We start from the raw sequence: 25,022 nt of genomic DNA on the forward strand, positions 1-25,022 counted from the left end.
GTCTTTGTCTGATTAGTATGATAATCTCTGGGTCCATCCATGTTGCTGCAAATGGCAATATTTCATTATTTTTTTTATGGATCAGTAATATTTCATTGTATATGTATACCACATCTTTTTAAACCAATCATCTGTTGATGGGCATCTGGGTTGTTTCCATGTCTTGGTTATTGTAAATAGTGCTGTAATGAACATTGGGGTGCATGTATCTTTTTGATTTAGAGGTTTCACATTTCCTGGCTATATGCCCAGGAGTGGGATTGCTGGATCATATGGTGACTCTATTTTTAGTTTTTTAGGGAACTTCCATACTGTTCTCCATAGTGGCTGCACCGGTTTACATTCCCACCAACAGTGTAGGAGGGTTCTCTTTTCTCCACACTCTCTCCAGCACTTATTATTTGTAGAATTTTTAATTATGGCCATTCTGACTGGTGTGAGGTGGTACCTCACTGTAGTGCTGATTTGCATTTCTCTAATGATTAGCAATGTTGAGCATCTTTTCATGTACTTGTTGGCCATCTGTTTGTCTTCTTTGGAGAAATGTCTATTTAGGTCTTCTGCCCGTTTTTTGATTGGGTTGTTTTTTTGACATTGAGCTGTATGAATTGCTTGTATGTATATTTTGGAAATTACCCCCTTGTTGGTCGCATCATTTTATTGCTTCATTTTTACACATACACCTTTATACACATTTCCAGGAACACATGATATACAAAGTAAGAGAGAGTCCCGTGAGATGACAGATGGAGTCTGAGCAAGTGTCCATGGAAAAACGGGAGGCATCAATTCCACCTGCAGAAACTGCGGAAGGCTGGGTGAGGTTGAGCCATGAACTGAGGGGTAAGAAGGAGTGCACCAGGTGGATGGGGCAGTGGGGCAAAGGGAAGGAGGACGTTGTCTGCAGCGGGAACAGCATGTGCAGAGATGAGGAACAGCACAGTGCTCTGGGAAGGGCAGGTGGTTCAGTTCATCTAGAGCATGAGATGCAAGGGGAGTTGCAGGAGATGACAGGGAAGGAGCCACCTCATGAGAGGTCGGAAATGTCGTGCTGAAGTTTAGATTCTCAGTGCAGGTGATGGAGTTGCTGGAGGACTTTAAAACCGGGAATGAGAGGGATCAGATCTCCCAGTTAGAAAGGTCACTTTGGGCCTGCGTGAGGGATGGAGAAGTGCAGGATGGGGTGGGAGCCACAGACTTGAGACCCAGAAGGACTTCTGGCAAGCCTTCAGTGATGTGGAAGAAAGACTGATAAACGACAGAGAAAAAGAGAGAAGGTGACGGGAACTTTAGAGGAGGAGGGAGCGTCTTCCCCAGGATGGAGACGCAAAGGAGAGTAACAGTAACACGTGGCCAGCACAATCTTAAAAGATCTTGAGGCTGTTGAAATGGTTAAGGTGCAGCTGACCCACCTTGTCTTCAGTCTGCCTGTAAACACGACAATGATGTAGCACTACTACTTAACAGTGGAGAGTCGGAAGGGATGGTGACCATCTTTGGAAGCATAGGAATGAGAACAAAGTTGGAAAAAGATGAAGGTAAAGAAAGATGTCAGGAGGAGGCAGGCAGCAGACAGGTACATTTTGATGGGCAACAGAGGGTGGCCGATATGAAGGAGTGACTGGGAATGATGAACCTCAAGTGTTCTCATTTTGGCAGGTTATTTCAGTGCCAGAACATACAGGAGCATCCCAGGGAGGATCTGGCCTGCCCTCGGAGAGGTGATGAGTGTTGTCCTGAGATTTGGGAAGCGTGGTGAGTCAAATAATGCCCCCCCCCCCACCCGTGAAAGCTGTCCACATCCTAATTCCCAGAACCTGTGTAGCCTTATAGTATGGCAAAGGGGACTTTGCAGATGTGATTAAATTAGGATCTTTGGATGCAGAGATCATTCTCGATTATCTGGGCAGGCCCAATGAAATTGCAAGAGTCTTTATAAGAGGGAGATAAGAGGGTCAAAGTCAAAAAAAAGTCAAAAAAAAGATGTAATGATTGAAGCAGAGGTTGGAGTGATTCCCTTTGAAGATGAAGGAAGGGGCCACAAGCCAAGGAATGCAGGTGGCCTCAAGAAGTTGGAAAAGGCGAGGAAATGGATTCTCCTCTAGAGTCTCCAGAAGGAATGCAGCCCTGATGACACCTTGATTGTAGCTCTATATGACTCATTTTGGACTCCTGACCTCCAGAAATGTAAGATAAATCTGGTTGGTTTAAGCCATGAAGTTTGTGGTAATTTGTTACAGCAGCAATAGGAAGCTAATACCAGGGACCACTGTGCTTTGGCCTAAGTGCGATTCTTTTTTTTGGGGGGGGGGTTTGCAGTATGCGGGCCTCTCACTGTTGTGGCCTCTCCCGCTGCGGAGCACAGGCTCCGGACGCGCAGACTCAGCGGCCATGGCTCACGGGCCCAGCCGCTCCGCAGCATGTGGGATCTTCCCGGAGCAGGGCACGAACCCGTGTCCCCTGCATCGGCAGGCGGACTCTCAACCACTGCGCCACCAGGGAAGTCCAGTGGGATTCTTTTGAGCTGTGGCAGAGCAAGCGTTCCTGGAAGTTTGGGAGTCGTGGTGGGGTCCCCGTTCCACAGTGCTTGTCTGGTCTCTCTCACTGATTGGGCACCCCTGCTGGATGTCTGAGACGGACCTCAGCCTCCCCCTCCCCACTGCCTAAAACCTTTCCTCCCATGCCCTCTGTCTTGGAGAGCACCTGAGCCAGACCTTAGGAGTCATCCTTTCCTGGGCCTCGGATGGGGTTCTGGCGTGACACGCAGGCAGCATGAGGGCGTGAGAATGCATGTGAGGACGGGCGAGGGTGTGGTGGTGGAGGAGGAGCCCCGCCAGCCGGGCAGACACCACATGCATCCCGGTTGGCTTCCAAGCACGAGAGACATGTCCAGTGGGGGCGGTGGGCCAGAAGCACAGCAGAGAGGTCAGGGCTGCTGAGAAGGAATGAGGCGCCATGGCCTGTGCCCACCATCTCACGATGGGCCTGGATGAGAGCCACTCCCCTTCCTTCTCCGCGTCCCACTCCCATGCCTTCTGTGGCAAATTCGAGTGGATTTTTAAATTTTTTACATTTTCATTTTCTTAAAAAGACAACAATCAAAACAAAAGAGACTGAAAACAAAACAAGAGATAGAATGTTAACAAGTGTTAACCCTAGTTGGTGGGAATATGGGTGTCAGCTGGCCTGGCTCAAATGCCATTGGAAGGATTTCACTCCAAGACCAGGGTTACAGCCACTGCAGGCATCCCAGATCCTTTCTTGGCCTCTGCCCAGCCAAGAAAAGATGTAAAGAGAAAACATCCAGCTTCAGTTCTTCTTTGATACCCTGCAATTTTTTCTTCCTATCTTCATGTACATGATCTCATATTAAACTAAATGACAAAACCCATGACTATATTCTGAAGCGAGGTGACTGGATGTGGTTTTATTTTCCCTCCAGGTGTCAGTTTTATCTCCACAGAGTCAAACTTCTCTGGATTCTCCCATCCCAGCTCTCAGGGACAGCTGCCTCCCTGGGTCCAAGGCCACCCTGAGGAGGGCGCAGAGAAAGCCGACTGCACCGCTGCCACGGGGGATGCATGTAGTGGCGCCAGGGCCAAAGACGCGGGTCTAAGAACAGGACCCACCAAACCGCCTCGGTGCTGGTTAGGTTTTATTTTAACAGGAGGTCTCCTCTTCATTTGTTTCTCAAAATATCAGTTATATCAATATTAGAAGTGTAAACTGGTACAAAATATACAGTACATAGAAACAATCTTCTTAACTAGTCTATTGCCTAATAAAAGTACGCACAAGGGAGCTGAATGAACAGAAGTGATGGTCTCCCTCCCTCGGGAAACAAGTTCCCCAGAGGACAAGGAACCAGCGTCTGCTTCAACAAAACGGGAATGGATACTCGTGTGGCAGAGACAGCATTGGGGTGGAATCAAGAAACCTTGGCCCATTTCTAATTCCACCTTCAAGATGTCAGCCAGGGAACGAGCAAGCCCTGCCCCTGGCCCAGCCCCTCAACCCCGACCCCTCCCGGGGGTGAGCGCCCACCGGCCGCCAAGGCCGCCACTTGGCTAAAGCTTGAGGCCTGATGATTTTGCTCAGGCAGATGTGGGGCAAACCTTCTAAGAGGGCAAAATGAAAAGCTTTCCTCCCCCAAACTGATGCTCCAGAAGGATGAGCCAAGTCTGACCTGAGCCTCTTCCCAAGTGTCTGCACTCATCGTGCACACGGGGTGCGAGGCTGAGATGGGTCCCCTCTGAGTAGCATTGCCTCATCTCTCGCAGGAAAGGATGCTCGTCCGGCGTGCTTCACTAGGGCACGGTAACGATCACATGAGGTTCCGTGTGAAAGCGTCTGGACAGCGAGAACACACACCACACCAAGAGAAAAGGAAACGAGCATCTGGCAGGAGCAGAGGGCAGCCCCTCCCCTGTGGGGGTCGGCAGGTGAGGCTCCGTTCCCGGCCCTGCTTCTGCAGCCCCTGCCTCACACCTGCATCCCTAACGGTGCTTCCGGACAGCTCTCCCTTACGAGGCCCAGGAGTCACGGGGCGGGGCGGGGAGCGGCAGAGCGCCTGCGCACGGCGGGCACTTGGCGCAGAGCCTTCGCAGATGAGAGGCAGGTGCTGAGAGACGCCGGGCTACTGCTCCTCAGTCCTCCTGCCCGCGAGCTGAGGCTGGGCTTCCACGGCGCCCGGCTGGCCTTACTTCCCAGCCTGGCCCTGGGCAGAGCCCGGTCTCCGCTCCCCTGGGGCTGTGTGCAGAGACCGGCCCATCCCTAGGGGTCACTGAGGCCAGGGAGGTCCAGGTCCCTCCTCGCCCGCGTCCCCGGCCAGCCAAGCTTCCGTCGCACCCTCTGTCAGACTTGGTAAGGACACAGCCCACAGCACACACACGCACTCCAGAAACCAAAGGTACACTACGAAGTTTAAACTGCTGCTACTACTATTTAACGGCTTTCTCTTCAAGAATTAGAAAAAAAAAAAAGTTTCGTAATTAAATTACTTAAAATTCTATGCTGCTCAGTTTCACAATCAGAGAATTCTACTTTGTTTAGAGGTGGGAGCTGCGTTGTCTGGTATTTTCTCCCGCTCCAGTGATCGGTTCAGCAACTGGGAATCTGGTTCTCCCCCAGGCTCCGTTCCGCCTCGAAGCTTTTCGCACCACCCTGCTGTCTGGAGAAGCGCCTCTTTACACTTGGGCCTGCGGGGGTCGCCCGCGGGGGCCTCACAGGTCCCCGCCGTCGGTGGGTCCCAGGACACTCAGGCCACAAGTCCAGTCGGTCACGAGGTCCGTGGAGGCCAAGGGTCCTTTGGAGGCGGGGCTCTTGAAGGGGTCGGGGGGCACGGCAGGCAGCGGCGGCAGGGGCTGGCCCCGGGCCGGCTTGGCGCCCGCTGCGTGGTTGCGCTGGTGCTTGCGGAGGTGGTCCTTGCGGATGAAGCTCTTGCCGCACACGGTGCAGGTGAAGGGCCGCACGCCCGTGTGCGTGCGGTAGTGGTCGATGAGCTTGGAGCGCTCGGTGAAGCGCTTCTCGCACTCGGTGCAGGGGAAGGGCCGCTCGCCCGTGTGCAGCATGCGGTGCCGGATGAGGTGCGCCGGCCGCGTGAAGCAGCGGCCACACTCGCCGCACCGCAGGCCGCTGCCGTCCCGCGCGCCGCCCGCCGCCCCCGGCGCCCCGTCGGGCAGCCCCCCGCAGCTGCGCTGGTGCGCGCTCAGGCTGACCTGCAGCTGGAAGCTCTTCCCGCACGCGGCGCACGTGAACGGCCGCCCCCCCGGGGGGGCTGCCGGGTGTTTCTTCAGGCCCGGCTTGTGGCCGAAGCCTTTGGTCCGGCCGGGGTACTTGCAGGGGTCGCTGAAGGGTCTCGGGGCCTGGCCGGGGTCCAGCACGGCCTCTCCGTTGTCAGGCGAGGAGTAGGCCAGACCCTCAGGCCCGGTCCTCGGGTTCAGGCTCGCGGGAGGCTTACACCTGAAATTCCAGCCCCACCGGACCCCCCCGAAGAGCCAGTCCCCTGGAGGGGTCTCGTCCTGGGTCACCGCGGGGCTGGGCTCGCCCAGCTCGCGCTCGGGCCGGGCGGGCTCTCTCAGCCCCAGCACGGGGTCCTGGCTGGGGAAGGAGCTGCCCTGGCTCTCCCAGGCTCCTTCCTGGACAGGACTAGGGAAGAACCTTGTGGCTTGGCCTGGTCCGAACAGGGTCGCGTGGGCTTCTAGGTCAGTAGGATGCACTGGTGTGGCCACTACCTCCTCTTCCTGGACTTCGGTTTTTATCACAATCTTTACATCTGCTGAGAAAGAGACAGAAAGACCAGGTATCATTCTGTCCCCTCCCCGCTTACAAAGGGAAGATCTTTCATCGGGACATTTGGCCCAGCTACGGCCACTCTGAGCCCTAGTCTCGAAGCCTCCGGATCCAACCATTTCAGCAGAGATGCCCCAGGCGGTCAGGTGGCTGCCTCAAACCGTGGGTGAGGACATCGTGTTCCAGACCTTCACCACAGGTAAAGCAACCAGCCTATCTGCTCCCCTTGTTCTAGAACCTTCACCCCAGGAGAGCAACCATTGCATCTGCTCACCGCGTTCCATTTTCACTTTGGCTCTTAAGGCTAATCATGAAGTTATGCCAAGGAAGGAGCTCTGACCACTGGTGGCAATGCACCCGAGGGGCAAAAGCACAGAGCTGGGCTCAGGTTTATCTGAGACTGGAACGTGGCTCCCCACAGAGCAGCAGTGACCTCAGGCAAGCTCCTCTGCGAATACCCTGTTGCACAGGGTTGCCTGAAGTTTAAACCACACAGCACATGTGAAAGCACTTAGCATGCTGTTTTGCATGCATTAAGCATTCAGTAAATGTAGCCAGCTAGCCAATGATAAAAATATTAGTGTAGTAGTAAAAGTGTGTTGGATTTTACGTAAATGTACTTGAATTTCATGCCCTAGAGTTTTATATCAGGGATCTAGGCTTCTAGCACAATTTTGGGGTGCCAAAATATGACAGAAATTATTACTTAAAGTAACAGATAACTGCCTTTCAAGACAGAGTCGAAAACTAATACATATATGAGGCAGTTCCTCCCAGTTCGGGCCTGTGGACACCTGTCTTTGGTAGTGCTGATATCTGAGAAGCGGTTCTAGGTGGGTTTGGGTTTTTCCAGGTCAGGGAGGAGCCAGGGTTGCTGAGTCTGGGCAAGAGGTACATCCCCTTAAGGGTTCAGCTTGTCAGGTTTGACTGGTTAACACAAGAAAGGAACTGTGGGGAAATGGACCGTCTCAAGAAAGACTGTTGAAGCCTAAGAATCTAGAAGGAGAAAAGGGACAGACTGTACAGAGTGTTCACATCCCCGGCACCTAAATGCCTGCTGGCTGCACCACCAGGGGCCACGGCTGAGGCAGCCTCCGGGGCAGACATGAGCCCTTCCAGTCCTCCCTCCGCACCCCGTACCTTCCGTGGAGGCGGCCGTGCTGAGCTTCAGCGTCCCGTCTGAGCAGGCGGAGGAGGGATGGTGAGGGGGGAGATCTGCCTGCCAGGAGGTGGGCGGGATAGTGGTTGAGAAGTTGGAGTGGACGCCTGCAGTGAAGAGAGAGCAGAGCCAGTGGGTCAGGGAAAGGAGTGGGCAGACCCCGTGGGAGAGGCGGAGCAGCTGCCCCGAGACCCCACCGGTGACTCTCCTGCCCAAGCACAACGACCCCACCTCTCCTGAACCAGTTTGCTTCTGTCCCCTTCTCTGAGGCACCCGGAAGCTCAGACGTCACACTCTTGTCACACAGCCCCTCTTTAATAGGAGGCAGCTGGTGATTTAAATGTCCAGTGCTGGGGCAAGACGAGCAGGAGGGGGCCGGCAAGAGTGAGGCGGAGGAATACCAAGACAAGAGCATCATGGAACCCAGAGGGACCAGCAAGATGTCCTTCGGGGCAACCCCTGCCATAAGGTGGGCAATCTTCTAAACTCGTCAGGCCAGAGCCCACAGCCCCCCGCAATGCTTGCAGGAACTTCTTCTCCCAGCTCCTGCCCTCAGTCCCTGCATCTGGTTCCTGCTGTCTGCTCCCAGCCTCAGCCACTCACCAGAGGCAGCGTCGGTAGAGACGTCTCCTGCTCCGGAGTCCAGCTGGCTGAGGCCCCACGGCTCCTCCCCGATGTCTGGCTGTCCGGCTGCCCACGCCTCCACGCCTAGAGCCTGCTGCTCCTGGAGCTGGAGCTCCCCTTCCTGCTTGATCTGCATCAAGAGGTCAGGGGCAGGAACAGGGGGCCCTGAGCCTGAGAAGAAGAGAGTGCGTGAGTGACAGCATCAGGGGCCCTGGGGCGGACACACATCCAGCCAAGGAAAGGCACACGGGGCCTTGCAAAGGTCAAACAGCAAAAGAGCCTGGTGGAAAGGGAAGGCAAGAGCTCAAACAGGGACTGCAGGGTCTTCCAGGCAAAGCATGTGGTCACATGGTACTGAGCACACGGGTCAGGCAGGGAAAAGTGAGGAGTACAAAACGCATTCTCAGACTTCCCTGGTGGTGCAGTGGTTAAGAATCCGCCTGCCAAAGCGGGGGACACGGGTTCCAGCCCTGGTCTGGGAAGATCCCACATGCCGCAGAGCAACTAAGCCCGTGCGCCACAGCTACTGAGCCTGCGCTCTAGAGCCCGCGAACCACAACTACTGAGCCCGTGTGCCACAACCACTGAAGCCCGTGCGCCTAGAGGCCGTGCTCTGCAGCAAGAGAAGCCACCACAATGAGAAGCCTGCGTACCGCAACTAGAGAAAGCCCGCGCGCAGCAACAAAAACCCAACCTAACCAAAAATAAATAAATAAATAAAACAAAAAAAACGCATTCTCAGGGCTGGATCTCTGGTCCATGGGCAAGACTGTGCTGCCCTAGGGAGGTCCTGCTCTCACTTTAAACACAGAAATGCTAGACAAAATCTACCCCCGTCCCCAAAACCTTACCCCTACACATGTATTTACGTGAGCACAAAAAAAGATTCCAGATATAAGAATCAAAGAACAGGGCTTCCCTGGTGGCTCAGTGGTTGAGAGTCCGCCTGCCAATGCAGGGGGCACGGGTTCGTGCCCCGGTCCGGGAAGATCCCACATGCCGCGGAGCGGCTGGGCCTGTGAGCCATGGCCGCTGAGCCTGCGCGTCCGGAGCCTGTGCTCCGCAAGGGGAGAGGCCACAACAGTGAGAGGCCCGCGTACCGAAAAAAAAAAATTAAACAGAAAAAAAAGAATCAAAGAAAAAACACAAAGTCAAATCAAGAGTTTGAGCAGGAACCAAGCGGAGCTGTTGAAACAGGATGCAGGCCTTAGGGGCGGGGCTTTTATGTCCGAGTGAGGTGAGAGCAGAGCTGAGCTGCCTGCATCAGCCAGGAGCCATGAGGCTCTGTCCCATCAGGTAGATGGGGACTAAAACCCCACCCACGCAGGGGCACAATAAGGAAGCTGCGTCTTGTCCTGGGCCATGGATGGAAAAGCCACCCATAATAGATTAGATTTCCGTGTCCACACTAACTTCATACTAACCACGTGGTGCAGCTGAGAAAAGTTGAGAAATTCACAGAAAAATTGGCTGAGAACCACGGCAACCCAGGAGGGCCCCAAACAGAGGCAAATACAAACCTGCCCATAGGGGCACACCCACAAGGCAGGCCTTAAGGGGCCCCTACTAAAAGGCTAAACTTACAAACCAGAAGAGGAGCCAAACGGCATGAGAGCCATGGCAGAACTCACTCCTGCAAACTACAGAAAAGGAATAGGCCGAAGGATACAGTAGCATAAGTATGTTTAAAATATTCAAAGAAATAAAGGAAGGAACAGAATCCGTAAGGCAAGAATGGGAAATTATTTTTTAAAAGGCAGATGTGAAAGAGAACCAAATAGACATTCTAGAAATGACAAAAACAGTCATGGAAATAAAAAATACAATGGCTGGCTTAACAACAGAATGAACACAGTTGCAGAGAAAATTAGTGACTTAGAAGATGGATCTGGGGAAACAATCCAGAGTACAACACTGAGAGATAAAGAAATGAAAATATGAAAGAGAAGTTGAGACACGGAGGATTAAACAAGAAGTTCCAACATATGCTGGCAGAAATCCCAGAAGGAGGGAATAAGAAATGGATACGTGGCAACAGGTAAAGAAATAACGGCTGAGAATTTTCCAAAACTGAAGGCATGGTGAGCCCATGGTTTGAAGGAAAACACCACTTCCTAAGTAGGAAATAAAAAAGAATATAAACCTAGACAATATTCATGTGATATGGAACAGCAAAGACAAAGAGAAAATCTTAAAAGGCACCAGAGAGAAAAGAATGACATTCAGACTGAAAGCAGATTTCTATCAGCAAGTACGATGTCAGAAGATAATATTTTCAATATTTGACAGGGAAAATAGCTGTCAAAATGAAGCCAGTATAATTCTCATTGCACAAACTAGAGAACAGTGTATGAAAGAATTCATAAAATGGTCATTTATGAACAGGTATGCAAAGGTTCTAAATGAGAGAAACAGAAATCAAATCCTGTAGTATGTTTTCAAAAAAGAAGAAGAGACAGTACATTATGAACAAACTGGGTTTCTCCTGAGAACTCAAGGATAAGCTACCCCTGGACAATACAGTAACACAACTCACAAACAGATTAATGGAGAAAACAATAGTCATCTCAACAGACACAGAAGCAGCATTCAACTCTTCCATTTCTGGCATATGGCTGGCTAGCTGTGCAGAGAAACTCCTCTTAATATGGAGTATCTAAAAATGATGGGTAGAGTATAAAAACACACAAATTTTGAAGCATGGATGACCTCTAAGAAAGCCTAAGTCAGCCACGGTAAACTGTAGGGCATCTCCCATTCCCCTACTGCTGGGCTGCAATGGACTGTGCACACCTGGGGCAGATAGATGTGAGAAGCCGGGTGCTTAAGCAGGGTGGAAGGTTGGGCTGGAGACCCCTCACCACCACCACACACATAAACCTGGGACCAAAGAGCAATGTTCCCAGTGCACTAAACATAAAACAAAGGTGAAAACCTGCCCTGTGAAAGGCAACTGCCCATTCTGGCCTTTGGTCTTAGCTGACTGGGGAGAACAGTCTCCCCTGGGAGTTGACACACCCCAGGCTGGTGTTCCAAACTAATTAAAAATAATAACAGTTTAAGGAAGAAAAAATCTAAATGAGTCATTCTCAAGGGAGGCGTGGGGAAAAAAATAAATACAGGAAAGGCAGGGTTAAGGTCTCACAGCACAATTTAAGATGGTGGCTAAGAATCCGAACACCCTAGTGGCCATGGTCAATGTCAATGATCCAGACCAGCGCCGTACAACAGAGATCAAGGTGGGCCACATATCTAATTTTAGGTTTGATAGTAGCTACCTTAGAAAAGTAGAAAGAAACAGGTGAAATAATTTTAGCAATATTTTTTTAACCCAATATATCCAAAGAGTATTCATTTAGACATATTTCATCCCTTTAAGTGCTTGACAGTCACATGTGGCTGGTGCCTACTGTTCTGGACATTTCACACGTAAAGATGAGCAGACTAAAAACAAACAAGAGACTCAGCTACGTGCTGTTTATAGGAGACACACCTAAAACAGAAGGATGCAAAAGCAGTGTGAGACAATAAAAGATATGCTAAGTCAAATAAACAATTAAAAACAAAAAGATGTGGTTGTACCATATCAGATGAAATAGACTTAAAAAGAAAAGTATCCATAGAAATAAAAAAGAATCACTGCACAATGGTAAACTGACCAGAAAGATACAATAATTCTATGATTTAAATCTAATAACACAGCTTCAAAATAATAAAGCAAAACTGACAGAACTCCAGGAGAAATGAACAAATCCACCTCCTCTGTGGGGGACTGACATACCATTTTCCATAACCGGTAAACCAAGCCAACCAAAGATTGTAGGATCTGAACAACCCTATTAACAAACTGACCAAATGGACATAAGCATAACTTAAAGACAAGGAAAACACAAGCTTCTCAAGCCATACAAAACATTAAGAAAAAATGAATACTTTCTAGGCCATAAAACAAACTTCAATAAATTTTAAAAGATTAGTATTTTACACATCTATTTTCTAACTATAACACCATTAAGTTAGAAATCAATAACAGATATCCTCAAACTCCCCATATATACTAAAATTAAATAAATATATATATATACACATATATATATGCTTTCTAAATAATCCAAGGCTCTAAGGACAAATCACAATGAAAATGGAAGCTATTTGGAACCCAATGCTAATGAAAAAATTATCAAAATGCGTGTCTGCATCTACATGGTACTTAGAGGAAAGTTTGTAGCCTCATATATTTATATTAAAAAAGAGGAAACAGGTTGAAAATTAATAGGTCAAGCAGTCAATGCAAGATGTTAGAAAGTAACAGCAATAAAATAAAAGCAATAAAATAAAAAGAAAGGAAATACTATGAGAGTATAAGTTAATAAAAGAAGAAACAAAGAACACAGAGAAGCAAAAGTTGGTTCTTTGGAAAGGATATTAACCAATACATCTCTAGCAAGATTATCAAGAGAAAAGGAGAAAGCACCAATAACCAACATGAAGAATGAAAAAGGGACATAATGATAGATGTAGCTGAGATTAAAAAATAGAATATTATGAACGTTATTCCAAGAAATTTGAAAACTCTGGGGAAATGAACAAATTCCTTAGAAAAACTAGAACTTGCCAAAACTGAATCAAGAAGGTCCTATAGCTACTAAAGAACTTAAAATCAGTAGACAAAAATCTCCCCCACAAAGAAAAACATTCAGAGAATAGATAATCCCAATATTACACAAACTCCCTGAGCAAATAAAAACAGAGGGAATACATCATAACATATCTTTAATATCAAAACCAGGCAAAGACAGTCTGAGAAAGGAAAAGTAAAGGCCAGTCTCACTCATGAACAAAGATTCAAAAATCCTAAACAAAATAATTAGCATATTAAGTCCAGCAATGTATATAAAGGATCATGACTAAGTTAGGTTTTTTTCCCCAAAATTGCAAGGTTGGTTCAACATGAGGAAATGACATAATTTACCATATTAGTTAAAGAAGAAAAATCATATAATCTCAATAGATACCAAAATAGCATTCCATAAAAATTCAACAGCGATTCCTGTTAGAAACATCTAGTCGACCAGACACATACCAAACTCTTATAACCTGATAAACAGCACTGATCAAAAAACTTTTAACAAATATTAGACTCAATGTGAAAAGTTAAAAAGTATCTTCTTTAACATCATGAACCAATAAGATACCTGTTGTCATCACTTCTATTTAAGGATTTTCTGGGAGTTCTCAGCCAGCACAGTAAAACAAAGAGAAAACTAAATCATAAAGATTTGAAACGAAACAAAAAATTCTTATTACTCATAGGGGATATGATTATCTTTTCAGAAAACCCGAGACTCATCAGACAATTATTGGAAAAGTTATTAGTACTAATGAGAATTTTGGCAAGGTTCCTAGATAGAAATATCGATAAATAAAAGACAACTGCATTTTTGTCCACTCTTAGGGTTTTAAGGGAGCCTGGTAATTACCATTTTTCTTCCCTGTCATGGATCTTAACAATTAGAGAAATAAAACAAAAGAGGAAGGCTGGTGAGGGTAAACTCTTTTTATTACTGATAAATGAGGATGCAGCTTTTATGTAAGAGGGGCCCTCAGCACTGACCCTGGATCAGGAAGTCACCCTGGACCATGGTGAAGGAGGCTCTCCCCAGCAGCGCAGCAGAGACTGCCTGTCCCTGGGGGCAGCCAGCTGCCCAAGGGAAGAAGGTTGGGCAAGGACTGTGCTTGTCCAATCCTTGCTCCCAAACTCCCTGATGAGGTGCATCCCTGGTGGCACCTCTGGTGGGGTGCCTAACTGGGTGGGAGAGAACGAAAAGGAATGACTACAGCTGTACTACACCAACATGGATGACTCTCAAAAACAAAGTCAAATGAAAACAGCAAGTTAAAGAAGAGTATATATGGTATGACCTCATTCATAAAAAGTTCAAAAACAGGTTAAACAATGTTACTTAGGAATATATACACAGGTAATAAAAATGTAAGGAAAAGCAAGGGACTGATCTCATCTGTCTGAATTTTGCGTTTATCTGTGAGAGGAAGGGAGGGGTCTGGGGTCTGGGAGGGACAGTGGGGTCTTGGAAATAGATCGGGTTATGATCTATTTCTTATGCTGCGAGTTGGGAATATGGGTATTTACCAATCGTTCTCTAAACTTTATGTATTTTATGTTATGTATTTTATTCTGTATGTATTTTGCTTATGTCATATAATACAAAGTAAAATGTATTAAAGAAATAAAATAATATTAAAAAAACAAAAAACAACATTTGATACAATATAACATTTATTCACGATTAAAAACAGTGGCCAGAAGTGGAAGGAAACTTCTTCTAAACTAACAGTATCTTCAAAAGTCTACGGCAAAAATCATCCTAAATGCCGAAACTCTTTAAGTATCCCACAGACAAGGATGCCAGCTATCACAGCTACTATTTAACCATGTCGTAGGCCCACTGCTAAACCAGAAAAATAAAGTTACGAACATTTAAAAAGAAGAGATGACTTTTGTGCTATCTATGGAGAGCACAATTGTGCATGTAAAGAACCTAAGACTCTAAATTGACTAGTCATTAGAAGTAATGAAAGTTGAGAAAATTGTTTTTCTTACTAAACAAAGTCAACAGCTTTACCGCACACCTGCAACGACTATTTAAAACATGTAATTAATTTAAAAATCTCATTCGCAGTAGAAACAACAATGATCAGGAGAAAACTGTAAGTCCTATTCAGGCACATACAGAAGGCTTCAGTAAACAAGTCTTCCTGTGGGTAAGGGGGCTCAATACTGCAATGACAGTAATTCTCCAGAAATGAAATTACAAAAGAAATGCAATTCCAATCAGAATTCCAACAGGATTTCTGAGAACCTGACACAAAGATTCTGAAATTCATCTAGAAGAACAAAGGTCCAAGAATAGCCAAGAAAAGTTTAGAAGAACAAGTAGGGAAAGCTTAGTCTACTACATATCAAGGCTTAGTAGGAAACTAAAACAGTGAGAATTGGTGCAGAGATGGACGAAGAGACCAAAGAAACCAGTAAAGAGCCCAGGAACGGCACGTGCACGTATGGAAACCTGGTTCGCGACCAAATGGGCATTACACATCATTGGAGAAAAGGGAGAGTCTCCAGCCAACTTTGCTGGAAAACTAGATGTCTTGTGGGGAAAATTTTTTTAAATTCTCCCTTGTAACCTCCCCAAATATACATTCTAGTTGGATTAGAGACTTAAATGTAAAAAGCAAGACTAGAGTGAGGCAGGAAAGGATATTTTAAGACAGAAAAAGCACAGATCATAAAGGAAGAGACTGGTGTTTATGACTCTACCAAAAATTAAAACTTCTAAGAACTACAAAGTTAAAAGACCTGCCACAGACTGGGAGAAGATATTTGTAATGCAAATAACAGACAAAGCGTTAGTATCCAGAACTATATAAAGAGACCTGAATCAGTAAGATAATGAGAAACAACAGGAGAAAAACAGAAAAAGATAATTCACTGAAGCAGAACCCAAATAAACATCTGAAGATGCTCAGCTCCACTAACAACTGGGGAAATGCAAATTAAAACAAGATACCATTTCACTTCCATCAGATCGGCAAACATCTAATTCTGAAAAGTGGGCAAGGAAGTAAGAAAGCAGGTCCTCTTAACTGCTGGGGAGTATGTACGCCAGTGTGACCATGGGGCGGGTGAGCTGGCAACAGCAGAGGTGCAGACGGGCATGCCCTCCACACTGGGATTCCTCCTCCAGGTCTATTCCCTAGAGAGACATCAGCACATGGACACAAAAAGACACCTTTAAGAATGTTCACTCCAGTACCACTTGTGAAGTGAAAAGTTACAAACAGCTTAAGTGCAACTCAATGGAGGGATGGATAAAAAATTGTAATATAGTTGCTTTCGGAATGCTGAGCAGCCATCAAAATGAACGAACTTGACTTATATGCATCAACAGAGATAAGTATGAAACACAGAATACCGAGTGATAGAGATGAGGACACGTGATTTTTCAAAACACACAAAACCATTATTATATATTGTTTATGGCTACATATGTATACAGTAGAAGTTTTAAAATGTGGATAGAAAGGACAAACAACTTCTGGACAACTGGCTACCCTGAGGAGGAATGAGACTGGGAGATCTAAAAAGGAATTTAAACTGTATCAGAAATATATCATATACACACACACGATTTAAATTATGAAACACAGGATACATTCAAAAATATTAAATTCCTACTCTGTGCTAGGCAGTGTTCTAGGAGGCCAGAATGATTATATGAACAAAACAAACAGAAGTTCTCATCCTCTTGAAATTTACATCCTAATGAAGGTGAGGGTGGTGACCAGACACATACACGTCTATCAATAGGAAACATGTATAATCTATAAATATGAAATATATTCTAGTTATACATATGTAATATCTACGTCTATATAAAGTCTATAAATATAAAATATATAATAATGTAAAATATGAAATATACATAATAGATGATATCGGATATGGAACAAACCGAAGTAGGAAAGGGAGCCTGGAAACTCTGGGTGGGGAGAGGGGCTGCCATTTTAAATAGGGTGATTAGGGAAAGTCATATTTCAGCAGAGACCTGAAGGAGGTAATGGGTTGAGCCCAGGAAATATCTGAAGAGCACTCCTGGCAGAGGGCACTGCCAGGTGCAAAGGCTCGGAGACTGGGCCAGCCTGGAGTGTTGCAGGAACATCAAGGAGGCTGGTGTGGCTGGAACTGAGCGAGTGGGGGACAAGCAGAGGGAGAGAAGCCCAGCTGTGTGAGTCGATGGAAAGCCAGCAGGGGTTGGGAGCCAAAGGACGCAGGACTTGTGCTGTAAAGGGGTCACTCTGGCTGCTGGGTGGGGCGCAGACTCTGGAGGATTAGGGCAGGAGCAGGGAGACTGGTGGGAGGTGCCCGCGATACTCTAAGCAGGAAACCACGGGCCTGGGGGCAGGGGGACGTGCAGGAGAGTCTGGAGGAGTGCTGGCAGGGTTTCCCGATGGTGAGGACTGGGCGTGAAAGAGGGTCAGGGATGGCCCCTGTGTTCTGGGCCAGCAGCTGGAGGACGGAGGGCTCCTACTGCAGTGGGGAAGCCTGTGGGAAGAGCAGGTTCTGACGGGCAGACGAGGAGCTCGGGGAGGCACGTGGTCCAAGCGGGCTGTCCGGCAGCTGTCCACGTGCAGACAGACCGGGCGGCGGGCGTGCAGGATTCAGGGGAAAGGCCCCGGTGGGAGTGCCCACCGGAAGGATGGAGTGTGGGCACAGAGAGAGGCGGAGGAGGGCTGAGGGCACCCCAATGCTTAAAGATCAGAAAGGGCAGCAGGAAATAGCAAAGGAAAGGTGGGAAGAAAACCAGGAGAGGCTATACTGAGGAGCAACGACCCCAGTGACAGCAGCGCCCTCCAGGCAGGGAAAGAGGGTGAGGAAAGGGCAGGAAGCAGGTCTCCGCTGGGCAAGAATGGGTGGACAGCTGGGGAGGAGCCTGAGGATTGGCGGCCTTGCTGAGCACCCACTTCCCCAAGCACAGTTGGGAGGATTTAGGGGTTGAAGAGAAGTGGGAGAGGAGGTCTGACGAGCGGCTGCACAAAGCCCAGAGCTGGGGAGGGTGGACCAGGGGTCCCGGCTTCTTGGACTGAGGTGGGCGGGGATGAGGGCCACCCAGGGATCCCGCTGATGGGCTCAAGGCCTGAGAGGGGAGCTCTAAGTGCCGGAGGGGAGGGCTGGGCAGGGACTCCCCAGAAGCCACCACATTTCCAGGCCCCTATTCACTCTCATTATCGTGTATATTTATTACATCCAGGGAGGCCTCCACATACGATAAAACAAACCTACGGGGAACCTCCCACCCAAGGTAAGCCACTGGCAGCCCCACGTGTCATAACTATCTTTTCCATCCAGACAGCACTCTGCTCTTAGTCAATTTCTAGCTTTCAGCACTGTCCCTGTTGACCTAAACTGGTGAATGATTTCTGAACACGGCCTGCCCCGGGGAAAGGGAAAATCTAACTGCAGTGACACAGCAAACACGGAAGACACATTTTGTGAATCACAAATTAAACATATAAGACTTTTTAGTAACCTAGGTGTTCAGACGAAAGGGAAGCCCCAAGGCAGGTGGTGCAGACAAGGGGTCTTGGGAGGAGGTGGGCTTGAGCCTGCGGGGGCGGGGTCTCCCTGGTAAGTGACAGACCGTTGCTGACCCCCAACCCAGCAAGGTCTTCCCGTCAGCCATTTGGCTTTTCTCATGTGTCTACCTGTCCTTTCCTTAACTTTCAAACGTGCTGACTGGCCCAGGAAAATCTGAGACCGTAGTATCGGGTATCCAGATTCACCTTTAAATAAATCAGTGACTCTAACCATGTTGAGACATGGCTAAGGGGTTAATGTTCTGTAATTACTAATGGTTTTAAGTGAAATTTGGTTCTCAGGTGGAGGCAAGGCTGACTCTTTGTAAAGCTATGAATGAATTAAATTTTGTCTTTATTATCTTCTACCTTCCTGTCTGTGTCCCCCTCCTTCTTCCTCTAATGCTGAGCCACTGGCACCATCTCTTTCCTAAAAGACTAGGTTTGTTGCCTGTTTTCACGCTGGGAAGTATTCCTGGAGTGTTAGCTGAACAGGCTATAGGTCATAATTCAACTATAAGAAAACTCAGGTTTAAAACATTGATGTTGGGCTTCCCTGGTGGCGCAGTGGTTGAGAGTCCTCCTGCCGATGCAGGGGACACGGGTTCATGCCCCGGTCCGGGAAGATCCCACATGCCGCGGAGCGGCTGGGCCCGTGAGCCATGGCCTCTGAGCCTGCGCGTCCGGAGCCTGTGCTCCGCAGCGGGAGAGGCCACAGCAGTGAGAGGCCCGCATACCGCAAAACAAAAAAAACAAAAAAAACAACAAAAAAAAAAACCATTGATGTTTTTCCTTGGCTCTCCCTGGAAAGAAGGTCACACCTTCCCTGGCCCTTTACTTTTGTTTCCATCTGATTGCCTGCTATCTCCCTAGCCTTCCCCCAACCCCTCACCTGGACTCGGGTCCACAGGAACATCTGGAACCTTGGGGCCAGCGCGACGCCAGCTGCACGGCTCCTTCCCCTGTTCAATCTGGGAGAGGACCTCGGGCTTGGAGATGGCATAGTCTGGGGGAAGACAGAAGGGTTAGCTTTTGCCACGTTCCGTTCAGAGCTGGGGACAGGCAGCCTGGGAAACCAAGATGGCCCAGAAACTACATTTCTTGATTGGTAAAGGGCAGTGCTTCCCAACCATAGGCAATTTTGCCTCCTAGGGGACATTTGTCAAAGTCTGAGACATTTTTGGTTGTCACGACTGGGGGCTGGGGGAGAGGTGCCACTGGCATCTGCTGGGAAGAGGGACACTGCCGAACATCCTATGAGGCACAGGATGGCCCCCAAAACAAAGCCTCATCTGGCCCAAGATGCAGTGCTGAGCTGAAGACACTCTGGTATAGGGTCTCGAGGTTAAGAAGCCGTACATTCCTGCAAACTGAAATAGAACCTCACACCCGCACCTGCTCCCAGCCTCATAACCATGCCTTTTTGCCTTCAGACCTGGGGTCACACAGATACCATCCCAAGAGGTAATAAGCCCAGAAGAAACAGTCCAGGCCTTCTTGGGGGTACTGCCTGAAGGGAGCGGCGGCAGGCCCAGGGTCTGGGGAAGCCTCCAGGTGTGAAGGCAGCGCTGGCTCTGAGAAGCATGGTCTGCCTACATTCTCCGCCGACCCAGAGGAGCCACTCGCTCAGTCAGGCCTCACGTCTCAGCGAGAGAAGGCGAGAGAAAAAGTCCTTCTCAAACCTGGGTTGATCATACTGGATCTGAGAGCGGTGGGAGCCTTCTCCACTCCAGGTCTCAGCAGGAGAACAGAAACGGCTGTGCTCTGAGCCTGGTTAGGAGAGAGGCCACCAACCCTCCCGGTCTGGCACCCCGTGAACTTCACCAAGTAGAAGGCAGCCTTTGACTCAGTCACCCAGGGCTCATCTTTAGGAAAAAGAGGCGATAACCGTGCCTGGTCAAGGTTCCCAGCGATTTACATATCCTCAGGACAAAAGCCACCAGAAGGAAGAGAGAAGCTGAGGTCTCCCCAAATCACACGTAACCAAGAAATGAGTCTCACGCCTTACCCAGGGAGACCAGCGTCTCGTAGTTGCCCCGCATCACGTGCTTGTACAGCTCCTTCTGCCACTCGGACAGGTTCCCCCACTCCTGCTCAGAGAAATACACGGCCATATCATCAAAGGTCACGGGCACCCGGAACCACAGTGTCATGCACGCTTACCCGCACGCTGACGGGCACGGGCTGTCCCACCCCCGGCGCCCAGGGCTTACCTTGGGGGCCTCGCCCTTGCTGCCCGGGGGCAGCCGCAGGATCCAGAAGTTCCTGTTCCTCAGCAGGTTCTCCACGTTCTCCAGCCGCCTCTGCAGCAGCCCGTACTCCTGCAGCAGGGTCCCCAGCACCGCCCACTTGCCCTCCAGCTGGTTCCCCAACTCCACGGCCGTCTTCTCGCAGTCGGCCAGCTTCTTCTCGGCCATCCCGGTTCGACCTTCTAGGGAAAGCAAGCGGGCAGCCTGCGATTCGATCTTCCTCTCCATGGCCTGAATTGTAGCTGCCATTGTCCACGGAGAAATCTTGCAGAAACAGAGAGGAGACCAGCATCAATCATTCCGCCCGCCGTGTTCCTTGAGCCCCTCTCTCTGAGGCATCAGGGAGCTGAGTGGGGCACCGCACGTGTGGGAAGTGGGGATGTCCTGTGCCACACGCCAGATCTCGGCCTGGCGGCCAGCTCCTCTGGGCGGGTGCCCTGCCTCCAGGCCTCCGCAGCACTCCTTGCAGACCCCCATCAGGGCACTCGCCGCCCTATACAGTAACCTCCCGCATCCACCTCTACAAGCTCTCTGAAGGCAGCGCTGCATCTTCACAGCACAGTGAGGGGCCCGTGGTAGGCGCTCGGTGCAATTTTGCTAAATCAACAGTGACTTCGCACTGCTGGGGTGTCTTAATGGAGAAATAGTAAACTGCAGATTTACTAGAGCCCCGCCAGCACCTCCCATCATAATTGCACAGGATCTGTCTACTGATGATGACCTTGCAAAAAAAACAGCTGGTTCACTGAAACGACACAAACACAAGCGCTGCTCAACCGCTTTATTAAAAAGCAACTCGTGTCTCTTTAATAAACATGGAAGTCTGATGACTAATTCCTTTCCACCCCAGGACAATCTAATTTTGTCCAATTACCACCCACCTCAAACTAAAAATCACCATTACTGCAAATCTCCCCCAGCCAAGAGTTAAGACTTTTTGACAAAACACGAGCCCCTGCCCTTGTGAGACTGACTTTTTTCTCTCACTGTTCCCACCCTTCCCAAGGGGCGAATTACGGTCTCGGACATTGTTGTCGCTGCCCCAGGATCAGTGACACACCTTACAGACTGGTGAGGAAGGTGAGACATATGCCATAAGGTGAGACTTTTATATGTGCTGCAACCATCATAAACCGTCATTCCCCTGACTTGCCTGTCGCTGGACAGTTCAATCGTGGCTTAGATGACCGGCAGCTGGGGACACCGAGGCAAGGGCGCATTTTGCTTTGGGTGGGGCTCGACCACTAGACCCCCCCGACCCACATCTGAAGGTAGGACCCATGGGTCCGAGAGGAAGCCCTGATATTTATACCTTCTGGCAGCACCTGAGGATCAATGGTACCTTACAGCATTCTGAAAACTATTCCTAAACAAATGTTTGGTGACTATCTGCAAAATTGAAAAGTGACTGGTAGGAACCAGTGTGGGTTCATTCAGAGGAAGTCGCTGAGAACTAGAACATGGGAGGGTGCCTCAGAAAATAGCGACAGGAGAGTCTGAGCAGAGGCTGAAAAAACTGGCAAGGGTGGAGCATCAGGGATTTTGTGGTGGTTTGGAAGGCAGCTGGACCAGATGACCTCTGACCTGAAGAAGGTAGGGCTTTAGCTGGGCCTCAAAGGACGGAGAGGAGCTGGACTGGCAGAGAAACAACTGGATGTGGGATTCCTGCTCAGGAGGTAGGTGGCTCTGCTCTGAGGCTGCAAAGACTGCACTGGGCTGGCACCTTGGGCTGGTGCAGCCCTGCCCCTGGGTGCGAGGCCACGTTTCTTCCCTTCCCCTCACTCCTCCTCTCTTGACCGATCCCAGACATACGACCCCAGCCTCTAAACGTTTGCTTCAGAAGTGTCCTTTCACTTTATCGCCCAGCTCCCCAACCCCAGAAATCCCACTCAGCCTCCAAGAGCATCTGACTGCCATTATTATAATCTTTGTGTTCCATGAAAAGGGCATCTGCATAAACTCCAACCTTATAGACACATGCAGTTTTCTTACATTTTAACGGGGCCAGGGAGCCTCGTGTGAGGCCTTCACACTATTTGGTGAGAGGTGGCGACTGTTTCTACTCAAGCCCAGCTCCTCGCTGAATAGTGGGTGGACAAGATGGGGCTGGCCTCAGACTCCTGCCAGGGAAGCGGAAACTCTCTGCTTGAGAACAGCTGATGGGAAGAGAACTCCAAATCCTTCAATGGCTCCCCACCCATAGGATGAAGTCCAGGCAGGCCTTCAAACCCCTTCCAACTCTCCCTGCAGCCTCCTCGCCCCGTGCCTCCCTACCAAAGCCATCTTTTCCAGGCAAACGACTTCTGTCTCCTCCCGGCACTGCCTGCCAGTCTGTGTCCAAGCCTCCTCCCTACCTGAAAAGCTCCACGGGTCCAGCTCAGCCTGATGAAATCCTAGCCTTCCCTAAAAGCCCAGCTCAAATCACAGCAGCACAGGCCAGGAAGGTGCACGCACCTCCTTCTGCCTTGCTTTACCATCACCAGTGTACCTGTTTCCCCCAAAGCGCCAGTGTGTCCCAGCACACAGAGCGACCCTGTCTTTCCACACCTTTTCTAGCCGTGCGATCCTGGGCAAGTTAACTTCTCTAGGCCTCGGGTTTTTCTTTTTTATGACAGAGAATCAGAGCCTACCCCCTAGGTTTCCTGTGAGGACAAAATCACGCCTAACAGGGCTGGTGCCGTGCCTGCGTCCCTCTACGAACCAGAGCAGCTGTCTTCCGCCCCGACCCCGAGCGAGCCGGGCACGCAGAGGGGCCTCGGTGCCAGCGGAATCGCCGCCGCTCGGGACGCCTCCCAGGTGCCACCAGGCCGCTGGGGGGAGCTGGGGGGAAGGGAACGCAAGGCTGAGCGGTGGGCAGAGAAAGGAGACGCGGGGTGGGGGGCGCGGAGACGAGGGGGCCAGCGGATGGGGCGGGGGCAGGAAGCCCCGGAGGGCAGCAGGAACTCGGCGTGGGGCGGCCTCTGGTGCGCGGACGGCCGGTCCCGCCCTGCTCAGGCTCGGCCCGGAACGGGGGGCCTGGCCGGCGGGTGCCTAGGCCCCGGCGGACCCCGCGTCCCGCTCGCTGGAGCCCCAGGCCCGGCGGCCCGGCCCGACCCCCGGAGTCCCTCCCTAGAGCCTGCGGCGCCGTATGCTGGGCCCGGGCCGCCCGGGCCCCGAGTCCGCACGTCCGTGCGCGCGGGCCGCCCTTACCGGAGCCGCGGCCGCCTCGGCCATGGCCCTGCGCTGTCCGGCTCGGCCCGGAGGAAGTCGCCGCCGCCGCCGCCGCCGCCGCCGCCGCCGCCGCCGCCGCCGCCGCCGCCGCCGCCGCCGCGCGGCCGCACGCTAGCCGGCCCCCGGCCTCTCCGCAGGCGGCGCCTGCCCGGCCCTGCTGTCCCCACCCGCGTCGCCGCGCTCCTCGCTGGCCGGCCCGCGCCGCTCCGCCCGCAGACGCGCCGCCGCCGTCAGCGCCCGGCCGGTCCACACTGCATCCTGGGAGCCGGCGCAGGCCCGTGAGGCTTCCTGGAGGCAGCGCGGCCGCACAGCCCCACCTGCAGCCCGGAGAGGCGAACGGCAGGCGCGGCGCCCGCCCCGCCCCGCCCAGCCCCGCCCGGCGGCCCGTTGCCACTGTGCCACCCGCCTGCCAGCCGAGCCCCGGACACTGCCCGGCCCGCCGGCCTCCCGACCCACCGAACCCCCGACCCGCCGACGCGCCGACCCACCCTGCCGCTGACCCGCCAACCCCCCGGCCCCTGATCCACCGGCCCGCCGATCCCCCTGGCCCCTTGATCTTACCGACCCACTGGCCTGCCACTCCGCCGACACCCCGATCCCCCGAGTCCCCGACCCCTAGGCCCAACGAACACGGCCGGGTGCGCGCTGAGTCGCCGACCGGACTCAGCGCCAGACCTGCCGCCCGCCGCGAGAGCCTCGGACTTTGGTCCCCCGCGCCCCGAGGGACTCGGTGACCAAAAAGGATCTCCCCGCTCCAGTGGGGGAGCCGGGCCGCCCCCGGTGACCACGGCGACGGCGGCCGCCCCCCCCCCATGCGAACCCCAGGAGACCAGCGCCTTCTCCCCTGGGGCGCCCGCCACGTCGCCTCTGCTGCTTGAGGTCCTGCGGGGCGATCTGGGCTTCTTGTGTGTTTACTTACTTGGACAGCTGTACCTCATGTCTACCTTTGATTTGAAATGGAAAAAATTCTTCCAACAATAGGAATATAGCTCACTAAATCCCTGTGGGCAGCCACTTAGAACTTTCTATAAAGTGTGGGTTAGCTATAAAAAATATTTTTAATGGGATGGACAACGGAACACAATACCATCACCTAAAATTATTTTGGTGAAGAACTTTGTATGGGAAGATGTTCATGATATTTTAAGAGAAGTCTGTCCAGAATTATTATATTATTATATATATATTATATATAGTATATATAATATATATAAAATGATTATAAAATGATTACATATATTATCATTGGAAGGTTTGGAAGCATATAGTCAAGTAGTTTTCTTTAACAGTGAGAACACAAGCCATTTTTATACATTTTCTAACTTAATTTTTTA

The 25,022-nt window shown here is 50.6% G+C and overlaps 1 protein-coding gene across 2 annotated transcripts; it reads right to left on the reverse strand.

Annotated features, from left to right (window-relative positions):
• Positions 1 to 3,505: 3,505 nt before the first annotated feature.
• ZNF746 (zinc finger protein 746) lies at positions 3,506 to 23,728 on the reverse strand. Of its 2 annotated transcripts, none has more exons than XM_079931775.1 (7): positions 23,668 to 23,728; positions 20,443 to 20,742; positions 20,238 to 20,319; positions 19,122 to 19,235; positions 8,054 to 8,245; positions 7,432 to 7,557; positions 3,506 to 6,274 (listed from the first exon to the last, which is right to left on the reverse strand). In XM_079931775.1, the coding sequence occupies exons 1-7, from the start codon at positions 23,689 to 23,691 to the stop codon at positions 5,223 to 5,225; spliced, it is 1,890 nt and encodes a 629-aa protein (XP_079787901.1). In that variant the 5' UTR covers positions 23,692 to 23,728; the 3' UTR covers positions 3,506 to 5,222. The 2 variants fall into 2 exon arrangements, with proteins under 2 accessions (XP_079787901.1, XP_079787900.1); XM_079931774.1 differs by having other exon boundaries at positions 3,506 to 6,277.
• Positions 23,729 to 25,022: the final 1,294 nt, after the last annotated feature.

Source organism: Stenella coeruleoalba (assembly GCF_951394435.1).
Source record: "Stenella coeruleoalba genome assembly, chromosome: 9".
In the NCBI taxonomy this organism is placed as follows: Eukaryota; Metazoa; Chordata; class Mammalia; order Artiodactyla; family Delphinidae; genus Stenella; species Stenella coeruleoalba.

What these genes read in the sequence shown, in the direction of transcription:
- ZNF746 (XM_079931774.1), bottom strand. Translation starts at nt 23,691, where the DNA reads ATGGCCGAGGCGGCCGCGGCTCCG. An exon ending in TCCTGTGGACCCGAGTCCAG is followed by an intron (nt 8,246 to 19,121) that starts GTGAGGGGTTGG and finishes TCTTCTTCTCAG; the next exon opens with GCTCAGGGCCCCCTGTTCCT. An exon ending in CACGGCCGCCTCCACGGAAG is followed by an intron (nt 6,278 to 7,431) that starts GTACGGGGTGCG and finishes TCTCTTTCTCAG; the next exon opens with CAGATGTAAAGATTGTGATA.